The following is a 24,382-nucleotide window of genomic DNA, read 5'->3' as shown; positions in this document are numbered from 1 at the left end:
CAAGGGATTCTAAAGTGAGGACATTGCTCGGGTCCCTCCTTCAGTGCAAGTCTATGGGATTTTTCTCCCCAATTGGATTCGCCAACAGGGAAAGATGTCAATCCCTATCGATTACAAAAGAATTAGCAAAGCTCTCCTTAACAAGCCACATGATTTCTGTCCATTCATGTCTGTAGAACAAGTGCTGTGGGGACGAGTAATGCATCAAATGTGATTTCCTGAGGTTAGGGGTGTTGTTCGAATAGGGAAGAAGACAAGCCCACCAAACCTTGACACACACGTCCACACACACATACTTGAAGTTGTCTGGGTGCTGGCTAAGGGCGAGTTTAAGAGAATCTAAGGCATGTTGGTTGTGTTTCTGGGCGCTGAGCAGAAGAGCCAGCAGGTGTAGAGAGTGCAGGTCATCTCCTCGTACATTCAGAGCTGACTGCAACGGCTCCATCGCTTCTGACACCTATTCCAAACACAGAAAGAAAGAGGTCAACAACACTGACTGGGAAAACAGACAATTTATGTACACCTATTTGCCATATAATGAAGGTAAATGGTGACTGAGGCTAAGATTCTGTCTAATATCTCCATTTGTGTTCCACGGAGGAAAGAAAGTAATAACTTACGTTTGGGACAGCATGATGGTGAATACAAACAATTTGGGTGAACTTTTCCTTTAGCAAGGAAAGAGATTAATGGGCATTTCTTTTCATGGAAGAAATGAGGGGCACAAATTGAGGCTCTGATTTTCAGACTAGTTTTTGTTATTTAGCAAGAGTGAGCGTGTTAACCTGCTGACCTGTCGCACGAGGGCGAGCTGCAGAGAGAGGTAGAAGGAGATCTGAGGGTCCTGAGGGTCCAACGCGTGTGCCCTGCGGTCAGACAACACACCCAGTTCAGCTCAGTGTTATTTTCCTTACGAAAACATTTTCATTAACTGAAATAAAAATGACAACTGAAATGATTGGAAAAAACTAAAATACTTTTTCATAACTCCAAAGTTGAATCTTGAATTCATTTAAGTTTTAGTTTTTTTAAATATAGGCAAAGTGTGGCACTTCTGGAAATTTTTGGTCACTTTTAATTATAATCCAAATTTCACATAACCTGACATTATACCTTTCTACAAAGCTCAGGATGTCTCCCACATTAGTCAAAAGCAAAATCAAAGAAATACTCAATACTGATAGAACCTCTGAAGACCGTCTTTTGAACAAATCAGGCAGTTTTTTTCAGGCAGTGTTGGTAAATTGGAGAAAATAATTAGATAGAAAATATCTGCAAATTATCTGAAATTAATTTTTATATTTTTTTTACACACTTTCATGTCATAAATCATAATATTTACACATGTACAAACACATTGCGTGAACTTTTACTTTTTTATCACACATCCTGATGTGAAATCATCAGTTTAAAACATCAAAGAGTTAATTGTTTACTTCTCAAAGATAGTTTAGTAATGATATTTATCCATTGAAGGAAATGTATATGGATAAAATAGGGGACAAGCTTAACTCTCCCACTTTACCCATGTTCACCCTATATTATAAAATTAGAAAAATGTACAATCTAACATAATTAAATATGAACATGCCACTAGATAAAGGTAACACAAGACTGCCCTGTGAAATTTAATGATACCAGTAAATGCTTTAGCTTTGGCAGCCATAAAGTACTACATTTAAATGACAAATTTAATATAAAATAGAAATAAAAACTAAATGAAAAATCCAAAACTACAGTATAATGATCCTAGTTCAGTTTACATCTCTGTACAGATTTCTTGACTTTTCTGCTAGTCTGATATGTCAATCACCCCACAGTTTACCCTTTGTTAAGCTCCGCCTCCTTAGTTATAGTCACTCGCTCAGACAAGCTTTACAGATTGGGCCATAGAAATGAATTGGAAATTGATTTCAATAGCACTTTTTCCAGTAAAAGGTGCACATAGTGCGGTAAAAATTTTATTAATTTTATTCTAACATGGAATGGAATCAAGTGTGACATTTCAAAGGTTTATCTGCAGGTATTGACATTGTTAAATTACACAGTAGCTAACATGAAAAAACGGTGGAGACTGTCAATCAGAATTGAGGCAAATACTTAATAGTTATATGAAAAGCCTCATTTGATAGCAATTTCAACTTATGACATTAATGTAAGTGAAGAAATGTGTTCCTGATGTTTCTACAACATTATCTCTATCGCTATAGTTTAGTTACAATATCAACACATATATATGAATTCATGTTTATGTAACATAAATGTACTTTTGTCCTCACTGATGTCATTCATTTTCATTCGGAAATGAGAGCTGACACATACTGTAGCTTACTAATTTTCCATAATTTTATGAAATTTCTTTAAACATTTGAAAAAAGATAACACGTTTGCTCTCTCTGAGTACTTTGTGTTATTGCAAGTGCCCCAGCAATAATGTTTTACTGTATTTCTGGACAATTTTAGTCAAATTTTAAAAATCCAAACACACAGAACTTCCATAGACTTCCATTAGAAAAAAAGAAAATGCTTGTTTGATATTATGGTGCACTATTATGGTTTCTAAGGCGGGGCTTAGTGAAGGGTCATTTGAAACAATTGAATGCAAGAGTACCCTCCCACTTTTTCAACCGTCATGTTCTCAAATGATTAATTTCTTCCACAGGGATTTCTTAAAATCCTTCATTAAATAGTTCTATGCCGTGAACCAAATCAACCAGCTCCGAGGTGAATCACAACCTTACAAACGTTGATTTGAAGCAAAAAAGTGTTAAAAATTCAGACGCAAAGACAAAAGGTACAAGACTGTGTAAAATCTCTCATGAGGGAATCAACTAAAATCCCACAAATTAATGAAAATTACGTTACTGAATTACAAATTACGGAAAACAAAACTATTTGAACTTTATTGCAAAATATTCAGATATATGTAAATATATATGTAGTTTGAGAGTTATTCACAGTGCACGGCCACCGCAGAGCTTGTTTGCTGCAACTCTCTGATTGGTGAATATTTCTGTGAAGGATCATGGGTAGTGTAGTTCTTCACTAGAAATTCCATGATTAAACATGATTCTTGAACAATGAAGTTGAAATAACGAGGGCAGATGGCTTCAACAAAAGCAGATACCATTGATTAACAACCTCAGAGCTCACGGTAGGTCTGTCTTTAAAGGTTTATAAATTATTGTTAAAAATAAATTTGCCTGTGGAGAAAATGAATAGATATTCACTTCCGGAACCAGTATGTTGAGCTCTATTTAGCTGAAGCTTATACATGCACAACTGAACGAGGTAAACATAAACATACTTTCGCAGTGATTGCAGCGCTCTTCTGTTGAACTCGTCCTGATCGGCTTTCAGTGTAGCTGCAAACACAAGAGTTAAAGAGTGAGTCACCTCATACATGAGGAGATGAGATCAGCTGAGGACAGGAGTAGAGAGCTTCAGGCCAGAGTCATTTTCTCAGATGCAGAGAAGAATAATTGTGGTGCAAACACCAGCGAGGTTGTGCTTACCGTCAGAGGCCTGCAGACTACGGCCCAGTCCGATGGCCAGATGAGCTCGAGGTAGAGACTCCTCAGCATACTCTCCTAAACCAATCACACTACCTGCGAGAGACACTGCCTCCTCCAACTCACACACACACACACACACACACACACACACACACAAGCATTAAAATGTGGTTGTTGTTGTGGATGTTTAATACAAGTAGCTCTCAATTGTTTTTGCTTCAGGACCCAGATTTCACAGTGGACATCAAGTGACTCAACAAAGTACTAAAATTATTTACCATACAAAAATGTCCTTAACCCTCATATTGTCTTAGGGACATTTTTGACACCGAAAAGGATATGTTATAAATAAAACATTGATTTTAGTACTGTGACCAAACTTTGTGAATCTTTTGTCAATATTACCCATATGGGAAGAACCAGTTGTAACCTCTAACATTACAACTGTTTGTAATGTTGTACCATAACTGGTGTACCATAACTGGTAATCTGGTAATCAGTAGGACACTGGTTCGAGCCCCACAGCCACCACCATTGTGTCCTTGAGTAAGGCACTGAACTCCAGGTTGCTCCGGGGGGATTGTCCCTGTAATAAGGGCTCTGTAAGTCGCTTTGGATAAAAGCGTCTGCCAAATGCATAAATGTAAATGTAAATGTAACATTCAGACTTTCTGGATGTTATGCAGCTTTAAATATATATATATTATTTTTTTAAAGTCAAAATTGATTCATATATGTACAAATATTTGTACATATATGAATCAATTTTGACTTAAAAATATTTCTCGTTTCCTCAAATTTTGCTCCTAGCCCCATTCAGTTCACTAGCTCCCCCTACCTACTCCACTAGGGACTGCATCTTTCCAACAATTTACAATTTCCTCTCAAACAGGATTTTTGCACACACACACACACACACACACACACACACACACACACACACACACACACACACACACAAAGACAAAGATCCCCCATTTAGCCTTAACCAACTGTAGGGGCAAGTGCTGTTAGCGAGCCGGAACGGTACACGAGGGGGTGGGTGGCCAGCACCACACCCGACCGCCTTTGTCTCCCCAGTGGCAATGTTTTACACACTGCACCAGGTACTCATTTTAGGCTGAGACACACACACACACACACACACACACACACACACACACACACACACACACACACAGTGAGTTCACCCAAATATCCATCCCAGATTTATATGACTTTCTTCTTCTGCAAAACACAAACAAAGATTTTTTGAATATCTCAGCTCTGTAGGTCCATACAATACAAATTAATGGTGACCCGAAGGTAGACACATAAAGGCATCATAAAAGTAATCCATACAATCCAGTGGTTAAATCCATATCTTCTAAAGCGATATGATAGGTGAGAAACAGATCAATATTTACGATTTTTTTTCTGTAAATCTCCACCTTTTACCAGCCCAACCAGTAGGTGGCGTTATGCACGATCAATGCAATTGCCAAAACAAAAGAAGAAGAATGTAAAAGTGAAAATAGAGATTTATCATAAAAAGGACTTAAATATGTATCTTTTTCTCACCCACACCTATTATATCGCTTCTGAAGACCTGGATTAAACCACTGGAGTCGTGTGGATTACTTTTATGTGCTTTTTGGGGATTAAAAAATTCTGGCCACCATTCACTTCCATTGAATGGACCTACATAGCTGAAATATTCTTCTAAAAATCTTCATTTGCGTTCAGCAGAAGAAAGTCATACACCTCTGGGATGGCATGAAGGTGAGTAAATGATGACAGAATTTTCATTTTTGGGTGACCTATCCCTGTAAGGGGGGTTTTAGTGCCATTGTACACTAATCAAGTATTTAAGCATTTTGAATGGTTTTGTACGTATCCAAAATGACCCAAATGACAAAAGTAGGATGCAGTTTCTTAAGACAATAGAAGGATTCAATTGGACTTTTGTGGCTTTTAGTCCATGTCTGTTAGCTTTGAAGTCATCTAGAGATATACACATTTAAAATGTAGACCTCTTGTAGAAAAACTGACTCAGTATCAAGGGCGCCCGCTTAAGGACAAGTCCTTGCATGACCTGATTTGATAGTGGGATGATAAAGGGCCGGTTTGAAGAGTCACTGTGGGATGCCGTGATCTCTGCCATTAAAGCCCTGTGCATTAGGGACCTGTGGCTATAGAGCCCTATTGTGCTATAAGCCTCTTATAGCATGCTTTCTGTATTCCAACAGATCTGCCCTAATCTCTTTCATATTCAAACACGGCAGCACTGCAGTGTGTATGAATCCTCTGAAATATAACATATTTGATTGGTAGTGTTGTGACTGTACATTGCATTGTGTGTTGTTATTATTATAACTACAATGTTACTAATGTTCTACAACTGGGGTCATTATTTAGTGGACTGCAGTCCAGATCTGGATCCATGATTGGTTCCATTGGACCACAAATCAGTTTACATTTGTTAATATAATTATAAACATAGCTACAGTAGTTCACAGTGTGCAAAACTTGCCACAACAATATATGTTGTGGATGTTTGTCAAAGCATTCCTATGTGGTTGCTATGGTGTTCTGAGTGTTTAATACTGTGTAGCTATGCAGTTACTAGGATGTTTTGGGTAGTTGCTAGGGCATTGCTAGGTGGCTCCTGGGGTGTTTGGATGGTTGCTTACTGGCCCAAGTGAAAAAAGCCCAGCCCAAGTCAGTTTATGGGATTTTTTAAATCCATTTTAACAAGCAGTGGTAATATTATGATAAATTAATTAATTAACTAATAATAATAATTAATAATTTAAAACTGTGAAATTAGAAGTCACTGATATCCGCATGCCCCAATCAACCAAGTTCACTTAATGCAACTTATTCAGAGACATATGTTATTGTAATCTAATACTACATCTGTTTATTTTATTAAAAAAAAATAATTATTACATTCATTATTTGAGAATACATACTGGACAGCGGAGCAATCTTGGAGACACTATTGTATTAAGGAATTATTAGTGCTTATATTTGCATGGTATTATTTAAATAGCCAATAGCCATTGATTTATGTCATAGCTGTGAACCATGATTTGCTGCTTGCCATTGCTAGTCAGAGGCAGTTAGTATTAGTGGGAGGGTCATTCTCATTCCAGAGAGCATTTTATTGGGCAAAACTCTGTCTATGCCCCTTTGAACAAAATGAGTCATGAATATTTATGAAAGAATACATTCATCTGCTTAAAAGTACACAAGCGCTCAAAGCGGATTTTATTAGCTGAATGCGTCTGGATCATTTGCTCACCCAATGCAGCTGGTTGATGCACACTTTGGCTGCGAGCAGAGGTGGTATAGGGTCCTGCGGTCTCATGTTAGCGCACTCTTTAAGGACAGAAACCGCACCCTCATTCTGAAAAATAAATGCACTTACCATTAAAAAGCATTCACATACTGAATCACACGTGTGATAAGGGATACATTTATGTTACAGTGACAAAAACCCACACTGGACAAATGTATATTTCCCTGTAAAGTACAGTGCTCTGTACTGATCACTTGTTCACACACTGACATACAGGCACATGTACATGTGGGCGACGCTAGGGGTGGGCTACTGGAGCTTTAAGCCCTGAGTTTTCAGTAAAGCCCAAATGTTTTTATTGTATGCAATAGTGATGTCAAAAGTACCCATGCTTCGGTATCAAGCTGATATGTGTAATACTGAAATAAAGAGTAATACAGATGTGCTCGATATATTTGCAAACTTTAAGTCACAAGCCGGGACATTTGGGTTTTTGCAAAACTCAATGAGAAGACACGATGCCATGAACCTCGCAAACATTGTCAATTTAGCCAATTTACTGCCTGCTATCCTCTAAACTAACTTCAAGCATCTAACGAATCAATAATAGACTAGAAAACTGTCAATTGTACACAAAGGGTGTTGAACTACGGAAAGCCAAAAGGGACTAAACTGTGTTTTTTAAATCATTTTTTCAAGCATATAGTGTTAAATCATGTACTGTACTTCTGATGTCTGAGTGAACCTGAGGCTGAAACCAAAAATAGTGGGACCTTTTTTGTTTCAGTAATATTTAAAGATTTATCATATAAATGACACCTTACAGATATAAGATGCAAACTTTTGTCATAAAGTGTATTATATTATGATATTTCATAAAAGGATGGCCCCACAGAGGTCTGGGCTAAGCCTTGAATATCCACTCACACTAGAACCACCCCTGCATGCATATACAAATGACAAGGCTACAGGTGATCCATTATGAGAGGAAGAGATCCATTATTACCAAGAGTTTCAGCTGTAGACTGATCCCAACCAGCCAGTAATACTCCAGAAAATGCCACTATACACTCTTGAATGACTTTCACCATCAAACGCAATATGAATTGAGAAAAATCACTTTGTATCACATTCTTTGTGCTAATAAAACATTTTAAAGGTGCTCTCAGTAATTTTTTCCTCATTAAAAAAAGTTAAACTCCTAAAGACATGAATTTTAATGTTGCAATGTAGGACATCATGGCCATTCACTTTAAAATGAAGACTCCAGTCATATCTGTAACCTTATAAAAGCTGGATTATTCTACATGGAGAGGGTCCGTACATGGGGGCGGCCATGTTAGAATCACATGACCAGCCGCATACCACTCGCATTATCTCAGTAACCGTCCTATTATTGGACACTTTCACTCATTGTAGTCAAGTAATCATGGCTGATTGTGAATAATACATTTCTACAATAGCATTTGAAACTGCAAACTCGTTTTATTCATGCCGCATCCAAGCTGCTATGTGTTAGTGTACGTCCAAGATTACACAAAGACAAAAGTTACTGAGCGCACCTTTAAACGTACTTATTTATTTTTATTTAAGTGTGTATGTGCAAAAACAATGACCATTTCAAACAGGTTTCCCCGAGCACTCCTCCCACAGTCCCTTCCTTCCCAAACTCATGCCATTGGTTGAATATGTCGAGCTGATCAGGGTGCTCAAACAAACAGAGGAATTTTTAAATAGTTCAACAGAGATAAAACAATCTATGAATTACTTACTTGGAGTTTTCTAAGCATGTTAGTATAATGAAAATACACTTCACTTTTACCTGAATTTAAAATATGACTATTTATCTTGACGAATGACTTATAAATGTAATGGAAGATTCTTTGAACGTTTTGATAGAAATGGTTCAAAATTTCAGTCTCACCTTCCCACTTGCCATCAGAGACAAACCAAGCTGGTACCATAGATGAAACTCATTATAGGAGAACTTCATGGCCCGCTCCAAACACTGAAGAAGATCAACAACAAAAAAATCACACAGTCATCAGAGTTATAAGAAACTAATCAAACTTCCAAGAAATGCATGTGAGAATGAATCATCTGATAAAGCATATTGCATTGTTTGGCACTAGTAGATATTTCTGGGAAGGATCATGTTGTTTTCAGCACTGATAGGGGATTGTGTGTCTTCTGTACACATCACATCATGGCACATGCATGAGTATGCTTAAATTTGATGAGAAATGGCTTTATATACTGTTGTTCGTAGAACTAGCTAAAGGTTTTATGGAATACTTTGGTGCTAGTTTATGCATTTAACCAGTGTGAAACAGGTAACCAGTGAAATAACATAGATTCAATTGATATTAACCTACTGAAAACATCTGGTCTCATTCACTAATTGTATTTGTGCCTGAAACCTGTGTGTGAACGTTTGTGCACATCAAGCATGATTCATAAATACGTTTGAACTTACAAATTGTCTGTTCTGAATTTAAAGGATTTTGTGGGATTTCAAATCTTTTGTGCACATATAAACAACAACAGCTGTGCGCACTTATTAGTGAATGAGACCCATTGAGCTTAGATTCTGATTCTCCTGTATACACCTTATAAAAATCTCACCGTCACATAATGGCTCAACTACTGAAACAAGTTGAAGTAGGACAGGGGAGAGGAGAGGAGAGAGATCACCCACATAGAGGAAGACTGGAGGAGAGACAGAGAATGAGAGACAATTGGAAAGGCATGATGAAAGAGGATATTGAGACAGAGAATGAAGCTACAGCATAACAATAGCACTGAAATGCAAGTCATTTCCATGCTCACTGTTGAAGAGTCTAGGGTCAATACACATATGCGCTAACTCATTCACAAGCATAGAAACTGATCTCACCTCTGAGAGCATGGAGTACTGCCCCCTCCTGGCCATGCCGATGCTCAGCAGGTCATAGACAGAGGAGACATCCTGCATGCTGGACTCTCTCGCTTCCTGGTGCTCCGGTGTGCGGCTGATCACTGCCTCGCCACTGGCCTAAGGGGGGCCACAGAAAGCGGATTAGCATTTACAACTTTTGTCATTATTTACTTACCCGCACGTTGTACCAAACCCATATGCTGTTATGTTTCAGAAAAATATATGTATACTTAATGTAGCTCTTTTGCATACATTGACATTTCATAGTGATCTTGACTGTTAGAGGCATATTTGGGGTTAAAAACAAGTTAAGCTCAATCAACAGCATTTGTGGAATAATGTTAATTACCACTGAAATTAATGGGCCTGTGTAGATCAGCAAGTAAATGCGCTGACTACCAACCCTGGAGTCGTGAGCTTGAATCCAAGGGCATGCTGAGTGACTCCATTCAGTGTCCTAAGCAACCAAATTGGCCCGGTTGCTAGGGAGGGTAGAGTCACATGGGGTAACCTCCTTGTGGTCGCTATAATGTGTTTCACTCTCGGTGGGGAGTGTGGTGAGTTGAGCGTGGATGCCGCGGTGGATGGCGTGAAGCGGTAACGTGGTCAACAAGCCACGTAATAATATGCGCGGGTTGACGGTCTCACAAGCGGAGGCAACTGAGATTTGTCTTCCACCACCCAGATTGAGGCGAGTCACTATACCACCACGATGACTTAGAGCACATTGGGAATTCCAAATTGGGGAGAAAACATATATTTTTTTAAATTACCACGAAAATGTATTTCGACTTGACCTGTGACTCATTCACCCACTCACTCACACACACACACACACACACACACACACACACACACAACATACAGAGCTGCCATGCAAGGCGCTAGCTTGTCATTGGGAGAAACTTGGGGTTCAGTGTCTTGCCCAAGGACACTTCGGCATGTGAAGCCATGTGGGATGGGAATCAAACCACCTTGCTGATCTGCGATTAGTGGACAACACGCACTACCTTAGCCATAGCTGCCCATTTAAAAAATAAAAATAAAATTTTTAATAAAAAAAAAAAAAACTATGAATGAAAACATCTAAAAAAATATAAAAATACTTCAACTTGTGTCAGATATGTCCACAAATAGATTTCAAATATGACAAAAAATTACATGGACACATTATTCCATCGCTCCACAAAATGTGCATTGAGCGCCCTTTCGTGCGCAGTCTGTGCTTGTGTGCAATGAGTCTGGCTCTGCTCACCCCATGTGGGGATATGCCTGTTTCCAAATATGGATTCTAACACTCTCTAGACATCCAGTGACGATGGTCTAACACATCTATGGCTCTTCAGTTGTGTTGAATCGATCCCAGATAATCCGTCGCTATAGAGATGCCATTAGTGATTGTCCTCATAACTTGTCATGATCCTCTTTTAGGAATAACTCGCATTATGTTGAGTGTGGGCTTGTTTGATTCTGAATAGTCTGCTGACAGTTCTGATATGGTATTTTTAATATCATGTTTATTTTTCATGAAGTAATAAACCAAAATGTGATCAATTCTGTTTATTTGTTTATTATTCATGCAGATTTCACATGCTAATACACACTGTAGTTTGGGCTCTGAGTGAAAATAAATTTGTTTGGTGTATTCTATGTGGCGGGTTGCGCAAAAGACAGACACTGTTATTATAAAAGGATACAAAAGCAACATGGCAGGCTTCAATTCTGGCTTCAAATGTAAATTAATTCCAATCAGTGAGCCCAACTTGCATAAATTGACAGTTCGCACTTTGACTTTTACCTGCTGTTTGTGCTCAAGTTCAACAGATGAATAGTTATGAACGCTTCGTCTGGGAGCTTTCGGTTTTCTCTCACAGGGGTGCAGATTTTCTGTGTCAGAGGCACTGAGGTTTTATTATACAAGCCGTATTTCTAAATATATAATATATAAGCCTAATTTCTAAACTTCCTTTGTTTTTAACAATCCACACCAAGTAGATCACTCATATTATACTTTATATTAGGTGGCCTTAACTACTATGCACTAACATTAAATACAAACAAGACTATGTATTTACTCTGTAACTACATGTTTTGCAAAATTCCCTCAATTTGCTGCTACTGAAATTGAGGTACGAGTAGGATTAGGAGTAAGTGTAAGGCTAGGGGTTAGGTTTTGGGGTTAAGATTTTGGGTTAAGGGTTGGGATAAGGTCAGGGGTAGTTTAACTACAAATGTAATTAAATTCAAGTACTTTAAATGTAATTACAATGCAACAACATGTATGTGCACACTAAGTACATTGTATCAAATGGTTAAGTACATAGTAGTTAAGGTCACCTAATATAAAGTGGGTAATAGTTTGAGAATAAAGTCAAAATTATTAGAATAAAGTCTTATCATTGTGAGATTAAAGTAGTATATTGTGTGAATAAAGTAGAGACATTAGAGGAAAAAATCTCAATATTAGGCCGAACAGAGCGCCATTATCATCACAATGATAGAACGGATGCCGAATCAGCAGCTTCGTTGATGCAAGAGATGTATGTGGAGGACGTAGTTAAATCATACATTATTATTATCTGGACACTGCAGTGCAGGGCTGGACTGGTAATCTGGCATACCGGGCATTTTCCTGGTGGGCCGACGCCCTTTGGGGCCAATCGGGGTGGAATGGCCATCGGGAGACCGGTGGGTCGGCTGTGAAATTGGCCGAATTTGCCGCAAAATTTGCAAAATTGAGCCGCCACGTTTTGCAGAACGGAACACAAAATGCCGCAACGATATGCAGAATAGGTCAGTTGCCATGTAAAATCCCAGGCCGATTTCTCTTCCCAGTCCAGCCCTTCTGCAGCGGTTATGTAGGAAATTACATTTATTCAGGAGTAAGAACAAGACAGATTCGAGCAGTCCTGCCCGGCTTTGTTATTGGGTTTTCCTCTCTAAACAATACTGTATCTGTGGGGATGTTTCCACATGCAATATCTTGAAATGGACTTATATAATTCACAGCAGATCCAATTATTTTCTGCTTCACTTGAGTGTGAGCCTTTATTTCGTGCCTCCCTTGACAGGTGCCCACATGTTGAAAACTCCTGTACTAATGCACACCTCATTCATTAACAGAGAGCTCGCTAAAACTTCCCAAAAATTCAGCTCGTTTGCAAAGTCAAGTTATCTCCCTGGTTAGTGATTTTGTATGTAAAGGCCCAGACGCTCCTCTTTGCTGTTGTCCACCACATCACTTTAATGTTACGATAAATGACAATTCAATTACTTTGATTTTATTGTTAGCGTTAATTTCTGCAATTTAAATGAATGTGTTTGATACGTTTATTGTGCGCCTGACGTTTGCTTATATAAAGTTCTGAACCGGTGTCAGTGTTATTATTTGACAGGTAGGGTGGTCATTTTTTAAGTCATGTATGGAAGGATTCTTTTCATTTTTATATTATAATATGGCCTTTATGCTAAGTTACGGATGATACTGAAGTCTAGCTACACCCCTGATCAAGACCTTTCCAAGGATACAGTATATAACACATAGCTATAAAAAAAATGTAAATCTTTTTACTGATTCTAATTGCAAATTTGACAATTATAAAAATGGAACAATTCTAATTTATCAGCAAATTTAAAAGCAGTATTTTAGAATTGGTCAGATCAGCTATATTCATTGTAAAGAGTCTAAGATTTAAAAAGACACCTATTTTGTGCTGACCAAGTATGTGGTTGTTGAACAATACCATAATATTTGTCATATATATCAGCACTGAGCCGCTCCGAAACCCTCCAAAAATGGGCCCATTCACTTCTATTGTAAGTGCCTCAATGTAACCGTGATTTTTATTCTTTCTTTTTTAAGAAAAAGTTGAAATAATTTTTGTGTTAATTAACATTATGCCACAAGAGCTGTTGATTGAGCTTAATTTGTATTTAAACCGGAATATTCCTTTAAGCTCCAAAAAGGACAAAAAACAATCAAATTACCATTAAATTGTCCATAAGACCTGTCCGCTACATTCCAAGACTTCTGATGTCATGTGATGAGTTTGTGTGTGGAACAGACTGAAACTTAAGTTGCAAGTTTAAAACTGATTATCAAGTTCATCAGAGAATAATGATGCAAATTTCAGTATGTCTTCAGACAACTTGGAATATAGCGCACACGTCATATTAAATACCTTCATGGTGTTTTTGTCCTTTTGGGAAATATCCAGTCCATGGTCACTATAAAGCATGAATTTTCTTAAAAATATATCTCCAGCATACATAACAGCTTACAGACATGAGGGTGATAAAATAATGACAGAATTTTCATTCTTGGGTGAACTGTTCCTTTATAGTTGTTTACAGAACTAAAAGTAGAGACATCACATTAAACAACAAAGCAAAGGAAAAAAGCACGAATGTGAGGAAGAGGGTCTTACCATGGATTCTGTGATGAGGAGCACCAGCACCGCCTCTTCCACCACGTCTTGCGGACAGAAAGCTCTGCATGGGGGGAGACAGGAAGAGGAAAGAACATGTCACTCAGGTGTGTGTGTGTGTGAGACATTCTCTAGTTACATATGTCATTCCGTAACTGAGCTTTTAGGAGTTCACTGGCATCATGGACACAGTTATCTCTCTCTTTCTCTCATCCCTTCCTTCCTTCCTTATTGCCATGTCATCATCTTTTGTATGTTATCGGTTTGGGTCATTCTTACTATGAATTACATTTTCATGTCCCATCATATAAAGATGGAAATCATATTATTTTTATTTGATCACAACATCACAATTAAGTGAACGTAGGTAATTGTAAATAATTTACTCATTTGATTTGAGTGCATATTGACATTTGTTCAATCCATGTGTGCCATCTAGTAACTTCTAATATGAATAACTGGCAAATTATTAAACACATTTAACAGACATTTCTTAATTTTTCCCCCTTTCTCTAACCAAACTTTCTCAAACAAAACATGTTTTCTTGGGAATACAGTTTTAATTGGTTATCAATTTAAAGGTTTTTCAACATCACTTTCCATCCTATTTGTCTTAATATTCATTTCAAGGCATAGATTACCCACAAATGAAAAATGTTTACATTTACTCAACAATATGTAGTTCCAAAACCATATGATTTATTTTCTTCTGTGGAACACAAAATGTGATGTTAAAGTGATCATTCACCCACAATTGAAGATTCTCATTATTTACTCCCCTCATGATATCCCAGATGTGTGTGACTTTCTTTCTTCAGCAGAACACATTTGAAAAAGAAAATAGAAAAATATATCTTAGCTTAGTAGGTCCTGAAAATGCAACTGAATGGAGATTTTTTATTTGAAGCTCCAAAAATCACAGACAGTCAGCATAAACGTCATATGACTCCAGCGGTTCATTTAATAACTTCTAAAGTGACACAATCACTTTTGGTACAAATAATATAAATATTTATGTACTTTTTAACTACAGTATAATCCATTGGCATTGGAGTCCAAGTGGTCTCTCATGTGACAAATTTGCGTTGCACATTTAATCTCACAAGTAATCTCACATTCTTCACTCGGTTGAGACATTCAGGATAAGCACACAAACGTATTGTGAGTAAAGAAACAGATAAATACAGATCTAAACCAAAACCAACCAAACTACTGTACAGCATCCTTCCATCTCACTTGTAAACAGCGCTGCTCTTCCGGCTGTGATGCACATGCAGACTTTCTGCCATTTCAAATGCCAATGTGATTATGTCACACGTGCATACTGCCGCTGACCGGAAGCATGATTTAGAGTTAAAAAAGTACTTAAATATTTATCTTTTCTGCACCAAAAGTGATTGTGTCACTTTAGAAGACATTAAATTAACTGCTTGAGTCGTATCGATGACGTTTATGCTGACTGTCTGTGATTTTTGGAGCTTCAAAGAGAAATATCAATTCACTTGCATTTTAAGGACCTACTGAGCAATTTTTTATATTTTCCTTCAAATGTGTTCTGCTGAAGACAGAAAGTCATACACACCTGGGATATCATGAGGGTAAGTAAATAATGAGAGAATTTTCATTTTTAGGTGAACTAGCCCTTTAAGCAGAATGATAGCCTCAGTAAACGTGCACTGCAATGGTAGTGAATGGTGACTGAGACTATCATACTGTCTAACATCTTTTGTGTTCTATGAAAAGATAGAAAGTCATATAGGTTTAAAGTACATAAGAGTGAATCATTTATCTGTGTGAACTATCCCCATAACAAACAAAAAAACTGTTCCTTATTAACATCATCCACCAGGAAGTGATATTATTTTTGGTGGGAACACCAATCAGCACAATCATCAGTGAGTGTAAGCAAGTGATTATGAATGAATGTTTTATGGTATTAGATGGTTTGACTCAGTATAAAACGCACTTATTCTGATTGATAAAATAACAGAAATCGGCTTGATAATATCATATTTTAAAAGAGTTAAAAATATAAATAACAAGTTGACATCCTCATGTAAGCTGGCTTACTTTACCTCTTTATTTACATTCTATTAGGTCTCCTGTTCATTTTCTTACCATTAAGCACAAAATCAAGTTATAATTAATAAAGTTTAAGTGCCTTAACTTGACCAGAGCAAATTCAGTTATAACAGAGATGTTCCTCACATTTTTGTTCTGCAGACTTATTTTTTGTTACTTTAAAATCTCTCAATCTCTCTTGTATTTTTCCTTTCTCTAAACTGGCGTCTGCCGAAACACACAGGTACAGTTACAGTATGTTTTATTCAGAGTGTTCCGGCATGCCCTGAATATTAAACCAGGAAGGCAAACCACAAAGTTTGCCTTTTATTGACTCCTTGTGTACTAGTCTCTAATTCTCTTATAATTGCAAAGGCCAATATCTAAAAAGGGAGGCAAATGCCTGACAAAATGTAGATCTTTATGCTGATTTGCTCAAAATATTTATCCAAATATCAGCAAATCAAATGAATAATTACCAAAATGAAAATTCTTACTGTCATTATTTACTAACTCTGATGTCATTCTAAGCCCATTTGATGTTATGTTTCTGAGGAACACAAAACAAGACTATGTGAAAAATCTTCGTTACTCTTTCACTACATGGCTGTCAAGTTACAAAAAGTACAATAAAATACCATGCAAGTATCATAAATATAGTCCAAATGTGCTGTATGTTATATTCCAAGTCTTCTGAAGATATTAGATAAATTTCTAAAACAAAGCTAAGTCATTATTAACTGAAAATCTCACCCCATGCAGCACTCAAATTGTATTCTCTATTCTACATATTAAAACTGGTGCACCATGTTTGTTTATGACCAGTGGTGATTGCTTCTAGACCACACAGAAAGCACAACTTAAAATTTAATAAAAATGTGACAATGAAGAGATGAATATATATGTACAAATAATCAATATAAATACATATTACACTTGCATTAAATTGCATAAAAGTGTAAAATATCACACATTGCACTCTCAAAAGACAGAGACAGAGTCTGACCCCTCAGTGTTGTAGCGCTGTGGTGGTCTGGACGAGGGGTAGATGGCATCTTTGGGGTTTGTGGCTCCCTCTCTGTTCAGCCAGTCGGCCGGTGGAGGAGACAGTGGACCCCAGTATGCGTCATCACTCACTGAACTCAACAACACTTCTGCAAGCCTGCACGCTACTGTCTGAACAACACAACAAAACACACTATAGAGGACTGCTGTGGGTTTTCGAAACATGACACATACATTTTTCATTATTTTGAATCTAAAGAGCTCCATGTACTATGAAAACATGTTGTAAGCTAATCGATTGAAACTAATCTTTAAAAATAAAACTATATCTGACATAAATAAACCTTCATTGGTTTTGGTTTAGATCTGTATTTGTATCTGTTTGTTTATCACAAAGGTGTGTTTGTGTGCTTATCCTGGATGTCTCAACCGAGAGAAAAACAAGAGATTAAATCCGTAACATGCTAAAGCGAATACTGCTGCTGACCAGAAGCGATGGATTATAGTTAAAAAGTACTTAAAAATGTATCTTTTTTCGCTCTAAAGTGATCGTATCACTTTAGACAACATTAATTTAACCGCAGGAGTCAAATGGATGATGTTTATGCTGACTATCTGTACTTTTTGGAGCTTCAAAAGGTCTGATCACCATCCACTTGCATTTTAAAGACCTACTGAGCTAAGATATTATTTCTATTTTTCTTCAAATGAGTTCTGATGAAGAAAGAAAGTCACACACATCTGGGATGATATGAGGTTGAGTTAATGATGAGAGAATTTTCATATTAGGGTTAACTATCCATAATTCATCTATTTGTTAAAAAAGTTGGCTCGCCAGGGAATACAGAGGAAGTACAATATTGTTATTCTAGTCGGAATTAAACTGTCAATAAGAAAAACTATTTATCAAACAATCTGCTTTTACTGGATGTTTGCTTACTTGCGGCTTTGTATAACACTAACAAATCCCTGATCATTGCAGTCTGAACTTAACAGTTTGTGGGACACATTTTCAGCTCAGATTGTTTTCTGATCATCTCAAAATGTAATGCTGACTTTGCAAAAGAGCCTGTCATTGATAGATGATGCAGATCAAATCTATCCTGAACCTGCAACCTGGCGAGTACTGTTTAAGGTGTGCTCACACTAGACTATGAATTAGTTTTTCCACAGCATACAAAAGTTTAAATTTGGTGAACTCTGACCAATGAATTCGTAGGGAGAAAAAGACATTTGCCCAATAAAAACTCTAATAGCACAGATTAACCTGTTGGCTTACAAAGAATACAAACTGCATGGTTTGCAGTGTTGCAGGAAAGTGGAGTAAATAATTCAACATTTTGAACGCATTATTATTATTTGTTATTTCAAATTTTTTACAATTAGAATCCCTAAAGTGTGACTTCTTATCATGTTGGGGTTCAAAGTAATTTTACAGAAAGTGCTTAAAGTCTAGTGTGACTGCACCTTTTCTCTTTTCACTTGCAAAGAGGGCATTTACAACTTTTAAAGGCACAGATGCAAAAACAAAAAAAAACAAAAAAAAATTGCATGTTTAATTCATACGGTCAAAAAGAGGATGGATAATGGTCACAAAAAACTAATAGAAAAAATTATAAAAAACATTATGGATATGAACCCCTTTAAGGTAGGTTGAAAAAGGCAATTTAGGTGTAAAAAGAAGAATCCTAAAGGTTTTCCACCACGTGACTTTGTCAGCTCTCACCTTACGAAATGTTTGAGACCCCCAACTCTCCACAACCCTCATGACCCGCCGAAGCTGGTGTGTACCCTGGGCCAAGTGACTAACACACACACACACAGATGAGCAGAAGTGATTGTGGGAGGAAACATTCTTGTGGGACAAAAAATTAAAGATATGTTGAAAGACATGACAGATGAACAAGATACTTATTATGGCTGATGTCACAAGAGAGCATGAACAACTATGTCAATTATTATGAAGTGACACAAAAGGAAGTGAAGGAGGATGATGTATTCTGACAAACATTCTTGCAGTGTTTGGAATGGAATACCAGCTTACTGCTTATTGCCCAGACTGCTTACTGCCATCTTTTTTTTTAACAGTACACATTACGCAAAAATAAAACAGTTCAACTAGTGGTACGTTATATTGCTGTCACGTAACGTCGTGATGGTGCATGTTTAATAAAATTACAATTCCCTAGTCAGTTACTCACCCTCATGCCATCCCAGATGTGAATGACTTTCTTCTGCAGAACACAAACAAAAAGATTTTTAGAAGAATATTTCAGCTTTGTTGGTCAATGCAAGTGAATGGTGACCAGAACTTTGAAGCTAAAAAAAAGCACATAAAGGCAGCATAAAAGAAATCCATCCAACTCCAGTGATTAAATCCATGCCTTCTGAAGAACTATTATAGGTTTTATGAGAAACAAATCAACATTTATTTAATTTTTACTACAAAATCTCTGTCCAGTAGGTGTCGATATTCACAAAATGCGAATCGCCAAAAACGTGGACATTTATAGTTAAAAAGGACTTAAATATTAATCTGTTTCTCACCCACACATACACTCACCTACAGGATTATTAGGAACACCATACTAATACTGTGTTTGACCCCCTTTCGCCTTCAGAACTGCCTTAATTCTACGTGGCATTGATTCAACAAGGTGCTGAAAGCATTCTTTAGAAATGTTGGCCCATATTGATAGGATAGCATCTTGCAGTTGATGGAGATTTGTGGGATGCACATCCAGGGCACGAAGCTCCGTTCCACCACATCCCAAAGATGCTCTATTGGGTTGAGATCTGGTGACTGTGGGGGCCATTTTAGTACAGTGAACTCATTGTCATGTTCAAGAAACCAATTTGAAATGATTCGAGCTTTGTGACATGGTGCATTATCCTGCTGGAAGTAGCCATCAGAGGATGGGTACATGGTGGCCATAAAGGGATGGACATGGTCAGAAACAATGCTCAGGTAGGCCGTGGCATTTAAGCGATGCCCAATTGGCACTAAGGGGCCTAAAGTGTGCCAAGAAAACATCCCCCACACCATTACACCACCACCACCAGCCTGCACAGTGGTAACAAGGCATGATGGATCCATGTTCTCATTCTGTTTACGCCAAATTCTGACTCTACTATCTGAATGTCTCAACAGAAATAGAGACTCATCAGACCAGGCAACATTTTTCCAGTCTTCAACTGTCCAATTTTGGTGAGCTCTTGCAAATTGTAGCCTCTTTTTCCTATTTGTAGTGGAGATGAGTGGTACCGGTGGGATCTTCTGCTGTTGTAGCCCATCCGCCTCAAGGTTGTGCGTGTTGTGGCTTCACAAATGCTTTGCTGCATACCTCGGTTGTAGCAGTGGTTATTTCAGGCAAAGTTGCTCTTCTATCAGCTTGAATCAGTCGGCCCATTCTCCTCTGACCTCTAGCATCAACAAGGCATTTTCAGCCCACAGGACTGCCGCATACTGGATGTTTTTCCCTTTTCACACCATTCTTTGTAAACCCTAGAAATGGTTGTGCGTGAAAATCCCAGTAACTGAGCAGATTGTGAAATACTCAGACCTGCCCGTCTGGCACCAACAACCATGCCAAGCTCAAAATTGCTTAAATCACCTTTCTTTCCCATTCTGACATTCAGTTTGGAGTTCAGGAGATTGTCTTGACCAGGACCACACCCCTAAATGCATTGAAGCAACTGCCATGTGATTGGTTGATTAGATAATTGCATTAATGAGAAATTGAACAGGTGTTCCTAATAATCCTTTAGGTGAGTGTATCATATCACTTCTGAATATATATATTTAACCTGCTGCTTTTATGTCCTTTTTGGAGCTTCAAAGTTTTAGTTACCATTTACTTGCAATGTGAGGACCTAAAGAGTTGAGAAATTCTTCTATAAATCTTCAATTGTGTTCTGCAGAAGTAATAAAGTCATTCACATCTGGGATGGCAAGAGGGTGAGCAAATGATGAGAGAATTTTCATTTTTGGGGATCCCTTTAAGTGAGTGGCATCTGTGTCTCTGAAAACAAAAAAGGTTATTTTGCATTTTTAATACAATATTGTGTAAAGGTGTCATAACAATATTGTGTATAATTCAAACATTGCCAAAATCAGAGTAACTCATAACTAGAGACCCCTGGTGTTTTTACCATATTCAAACAAAATAAGAGCTCATCTAATATCACCTCTGTTGAAACACTGACACCTGCTGGAAATATTGGCACACCAACACTGAACACTGGTTGTGTTGACATCAGAATACCAGCAGTGTGTTCAAGTGCAGCCCACAAATGGGTTACCTGAACCTGTGCTACGAATATTGTGTATGCATGGTTGCATTAGTACCTAGCATAATAAAAACACAGAAGCAAAGATAATTTGTGGGTAATCAGTCTGATCCGTAACATGAAAGCTTACCCCTTGTGTAGGAGTGACAAGTATGCACTCTGCAGAGCTGCCTGCAGGAAGTAGCCTGGATCCAATTCAAAGGGAGGGACTGATGAACCGCTTTTAGCTGTTTTGGAATTTGTTGTGCATACAGTCTAGCAAAGTGGACAAACACATGCACACAGTGAGATGTAATGGCAACCTGAAAGAGCTTACAAGTTAGACTCTTTAATATTTTTTTATAGAATGTTTCAGCGTACCAATCTGAGAACGTTTATCATCTTCCTGTTGTATAAAAGTAATAAGCAACTTTAGGGCATGTGTTAGAGTGGTATTACCACAGGTTTGGGGGTGTAAGGTACTCTGCTTCACACACACACACACACACACACACACACACACACACACACCTTGTCTAGCTCTTGAAGGTACAACAGCCCAGCATCACAGGCCATGAGGTAACAGGTCAGGCACTCTTCATCTCTCTCAGACAGTCTAACACGGGACGTACCAGACATAGGCTGATGGTCCAAAGACAAACCTAGACGTTTATAGAGAACAAGACTATCATACCAACGTTCACATTATTGTTATTCGGGACAACAAGTGTACAGAAGAGAATGAAATGTAGTTTCACCAAGCTCTGCAAAACAAACAGATCAATGCACCACTCTCCCCCAATTACAGTACAACTGCTCTAATAATTTATTAGACTTAATTAGAAATGTAACTTATCAGCAGAGTGAGTAATTTTGCTTATTAGCATTATATAGCTCATTGATAGGCCCAGATCTCTTACATGTATCCCCAACCCCTTGCATTGTATTTAAATGATGTATTTTGGATAGCTGAATTGTTTTTAAATAAAAGTGCAAAACCCTCAAATCTGTTTAACAGATTATCCCATGTTTAACGGAATTCTGCAGACTGAGTTTGAGGGAATTCTGTCTGTGCTAACTTTTTAGTCAACAAAATTTTGGAACAGAAGGAAAATGCAGAATGTCTGTTCTGGGTACAGTGTCAATTGTTAATTTATACTGTATGGTGCAACTCATACTTTTAAATGAGACGAAAACAATCCTTGAGAAATATCTGAAACAAAAAGTTGATCAGACACACAGACAGACATGGAAACAGGTCTTGTAAATAACATTAGAGGGATTTTCCCATTTATCCTTGGTCAACAGGATGGAATAGAAGTCAAATTAAACAATATAATATCTTAGCAAGCTTGACCTGTTGCTTTCTGGACCGTGCATCGGTAAAAGAACTGAATGATGCAAATAACCACAACACTGACATTTGGCTGATGTCCTTTGTCATTTCAGATTGTGTTTACTTTACCCAGAACTCCCTAGTTGTTTGAGGAACTGAACAGAGCAGAACTGAAAATGGGGAACTATGCAGTAAGGACAGCTTTTCCACTCTATAACTTCTGAGAATAGTTCCTTATCTATACAATTTTGAAGAAATTCGACCTGGTCCATAATAATCTCTAAGTAAGCGACAAATGCAAGTCAAAATTGCCTTTAACATTGGAGCTGCAACATAGCACATGGTCAAGTCAAACTGTAAGAAAGATTTCCTGACCCTCACTAATTTAATTGACATGAGATATTGAATTAAAAGACACTGTCAAATCATTGAGACATCAAATCTTCACCTTTTTAGCGATCACAACTTGTGCATACAATTACAGCTTTTACCTCAGAGAACATTTTACCATAAAAGGTTTGTGCATAAACCTTCCTTACATTTTTTCCCAAAACTCCACTTGTGTAATTTTCCTCAGATTACATAAACCAATAAAACAGACAGACAGACAAATATACAGACAGACAGACAGACAGACAGACAGACTGAGAGACTGACAGAAAGACAGACAGGTGTATAGATAGATACAGACGGACAGACACATATATAGATAGATAGACAGACAGATAGACAAACAGACAAACAGACTGAGAGAATGACAGAAAGATGTATAGATATATAGAGACAGACAGATGGATGGATGGACAGACAGACAGACAGATGTATAGACAGAGATGGACAGACAAATATATAGATAGATAGACAGACAGATGTATAGATAGACAGAGACGTACAGACAGATATACAGATAGACAGATAGACAAACAGACAGACAGACTGAGAGACCGACAGAAGGATGTATAGATATATAGAGACAGACAGACAGACAGACAGACAGACAGATGTATAGATAGACAGAGACGGACAGACAAATATATAGATAGATAGACAAACAGACAGACTGAGAGACTGACAGAAAGATGTATAGATATATAGAGACAGACAGACGGACAGACAGACAGATAGATACTTGGGTTTCAGTTCCAGAAATTGTATAACAAATTCATAATTACATATAACATTGTTGCAAAATTAGCTTTGGTAACAAATCTGTAAATATGCATTATTTGTTAGTTATGTTAGTTCATTTGTTGTCATTTGACAGCACACAAATTTGGATTGTGTTGTTTACAAAGTGGACAAATAAAATGTAATTTATATTAATAAATAAAAGAAAATTATTTAAAAACATGAAAAACAACAAGGAAGTTTGAATGGAAAAAAAATCTCATAACTACAGTTAAAGAGATTATGGGCGAGATATATATAGACGCTTCCCAGTAGACAATGACGTGACCAATGTGAAAAATTATGACCTTTAGGCCATATTTTTCTCAGGAAAACAACCTCGTGCCCACACACACACTTTTCTGCAACAGCAGATATTAATAACTACAAGATGTTGTTCTT

The 24,382-nt window shown here is 37.5% G+C and overlaps 1 protein-coding gene across 1 annotated transcript in view; it reads right to left on the bottom strand.

Moving 5' to 3' along the window:
• Positions 1 to 24,382, bottom strand: part of LOC127617729 (tetratricopeptide repeat protein 7A-like) — a 51,937-nt gene that overhangs the window by 23,454 nt on the left and 4,101 nt on the right. The window contains exons 4-15 of the mRNA XM_052089808.1: positions 22,009 to 22,139; positions 21,629 to 21,753; positions 18,935 to 19,013; positions 17,210 to 17,379; positions 14,143 to 14,206; positions 9,695 to 9,832; positions 8,723 to 8,806; positions 6,802 to 6,906; positions 3,516 to 3,633; positions 3,308 to 3,365; positions 794 to 866; positions 297 to 457 (exon numbers count right to left, since the gene is read on the bottom strand). Coding sequence (XP_051945768.1) covers positions 297 to 457; positions 794 to 866; positions 3,308 to 3,365; positions 3,516 to 3,633; positions 6,802 to 6,906; positions 8,723 to 8,806; positions 9,695 to 9,832; positions 14,143 to 14,206; positions 17,210 to 17,379; positions 18,935 to 19,013; positions 21,629 to 21,753; positions 22,009 to 22,139 — 1,306 coding nt within the window. The remainder of the gene's footprint in view (positions 1 to 296; positions 458 to 793; positions 867 to 3,307; positions 3,366 to 3,515; positions 3,634 to 6,801; positions 6,907 to 8,722; positions 8,807 to 9,694; positions 9,833 to 14,142; positions 14,207 to 17,209; positions 17,380 to 18,934; positions 19,014 to 21,628; positions 21,754 to 22,008; positions 22,140 to 24,382) is intronic.

Source organism: Xyrauchen texanus, chromosome 24, assembly GCF_025860055.1.
Source record: "Xyrauchen texanus isolate HMW12.3.18 chromosome 24, RBS_HiC_50CHRs, whole genome shotgun sequence".
Taxonomy (NCBI): Eukaryota; Metazoa; Chordata; class Actinopteri; order Cypriniformes; family Catostomidae; genus Xyrauchen; species Xyrauchen texanus.
Note: the sequence above shows the minus strand (reverse complement) of the source record. Positions and strands in the feature narration are given on the sequence as shown.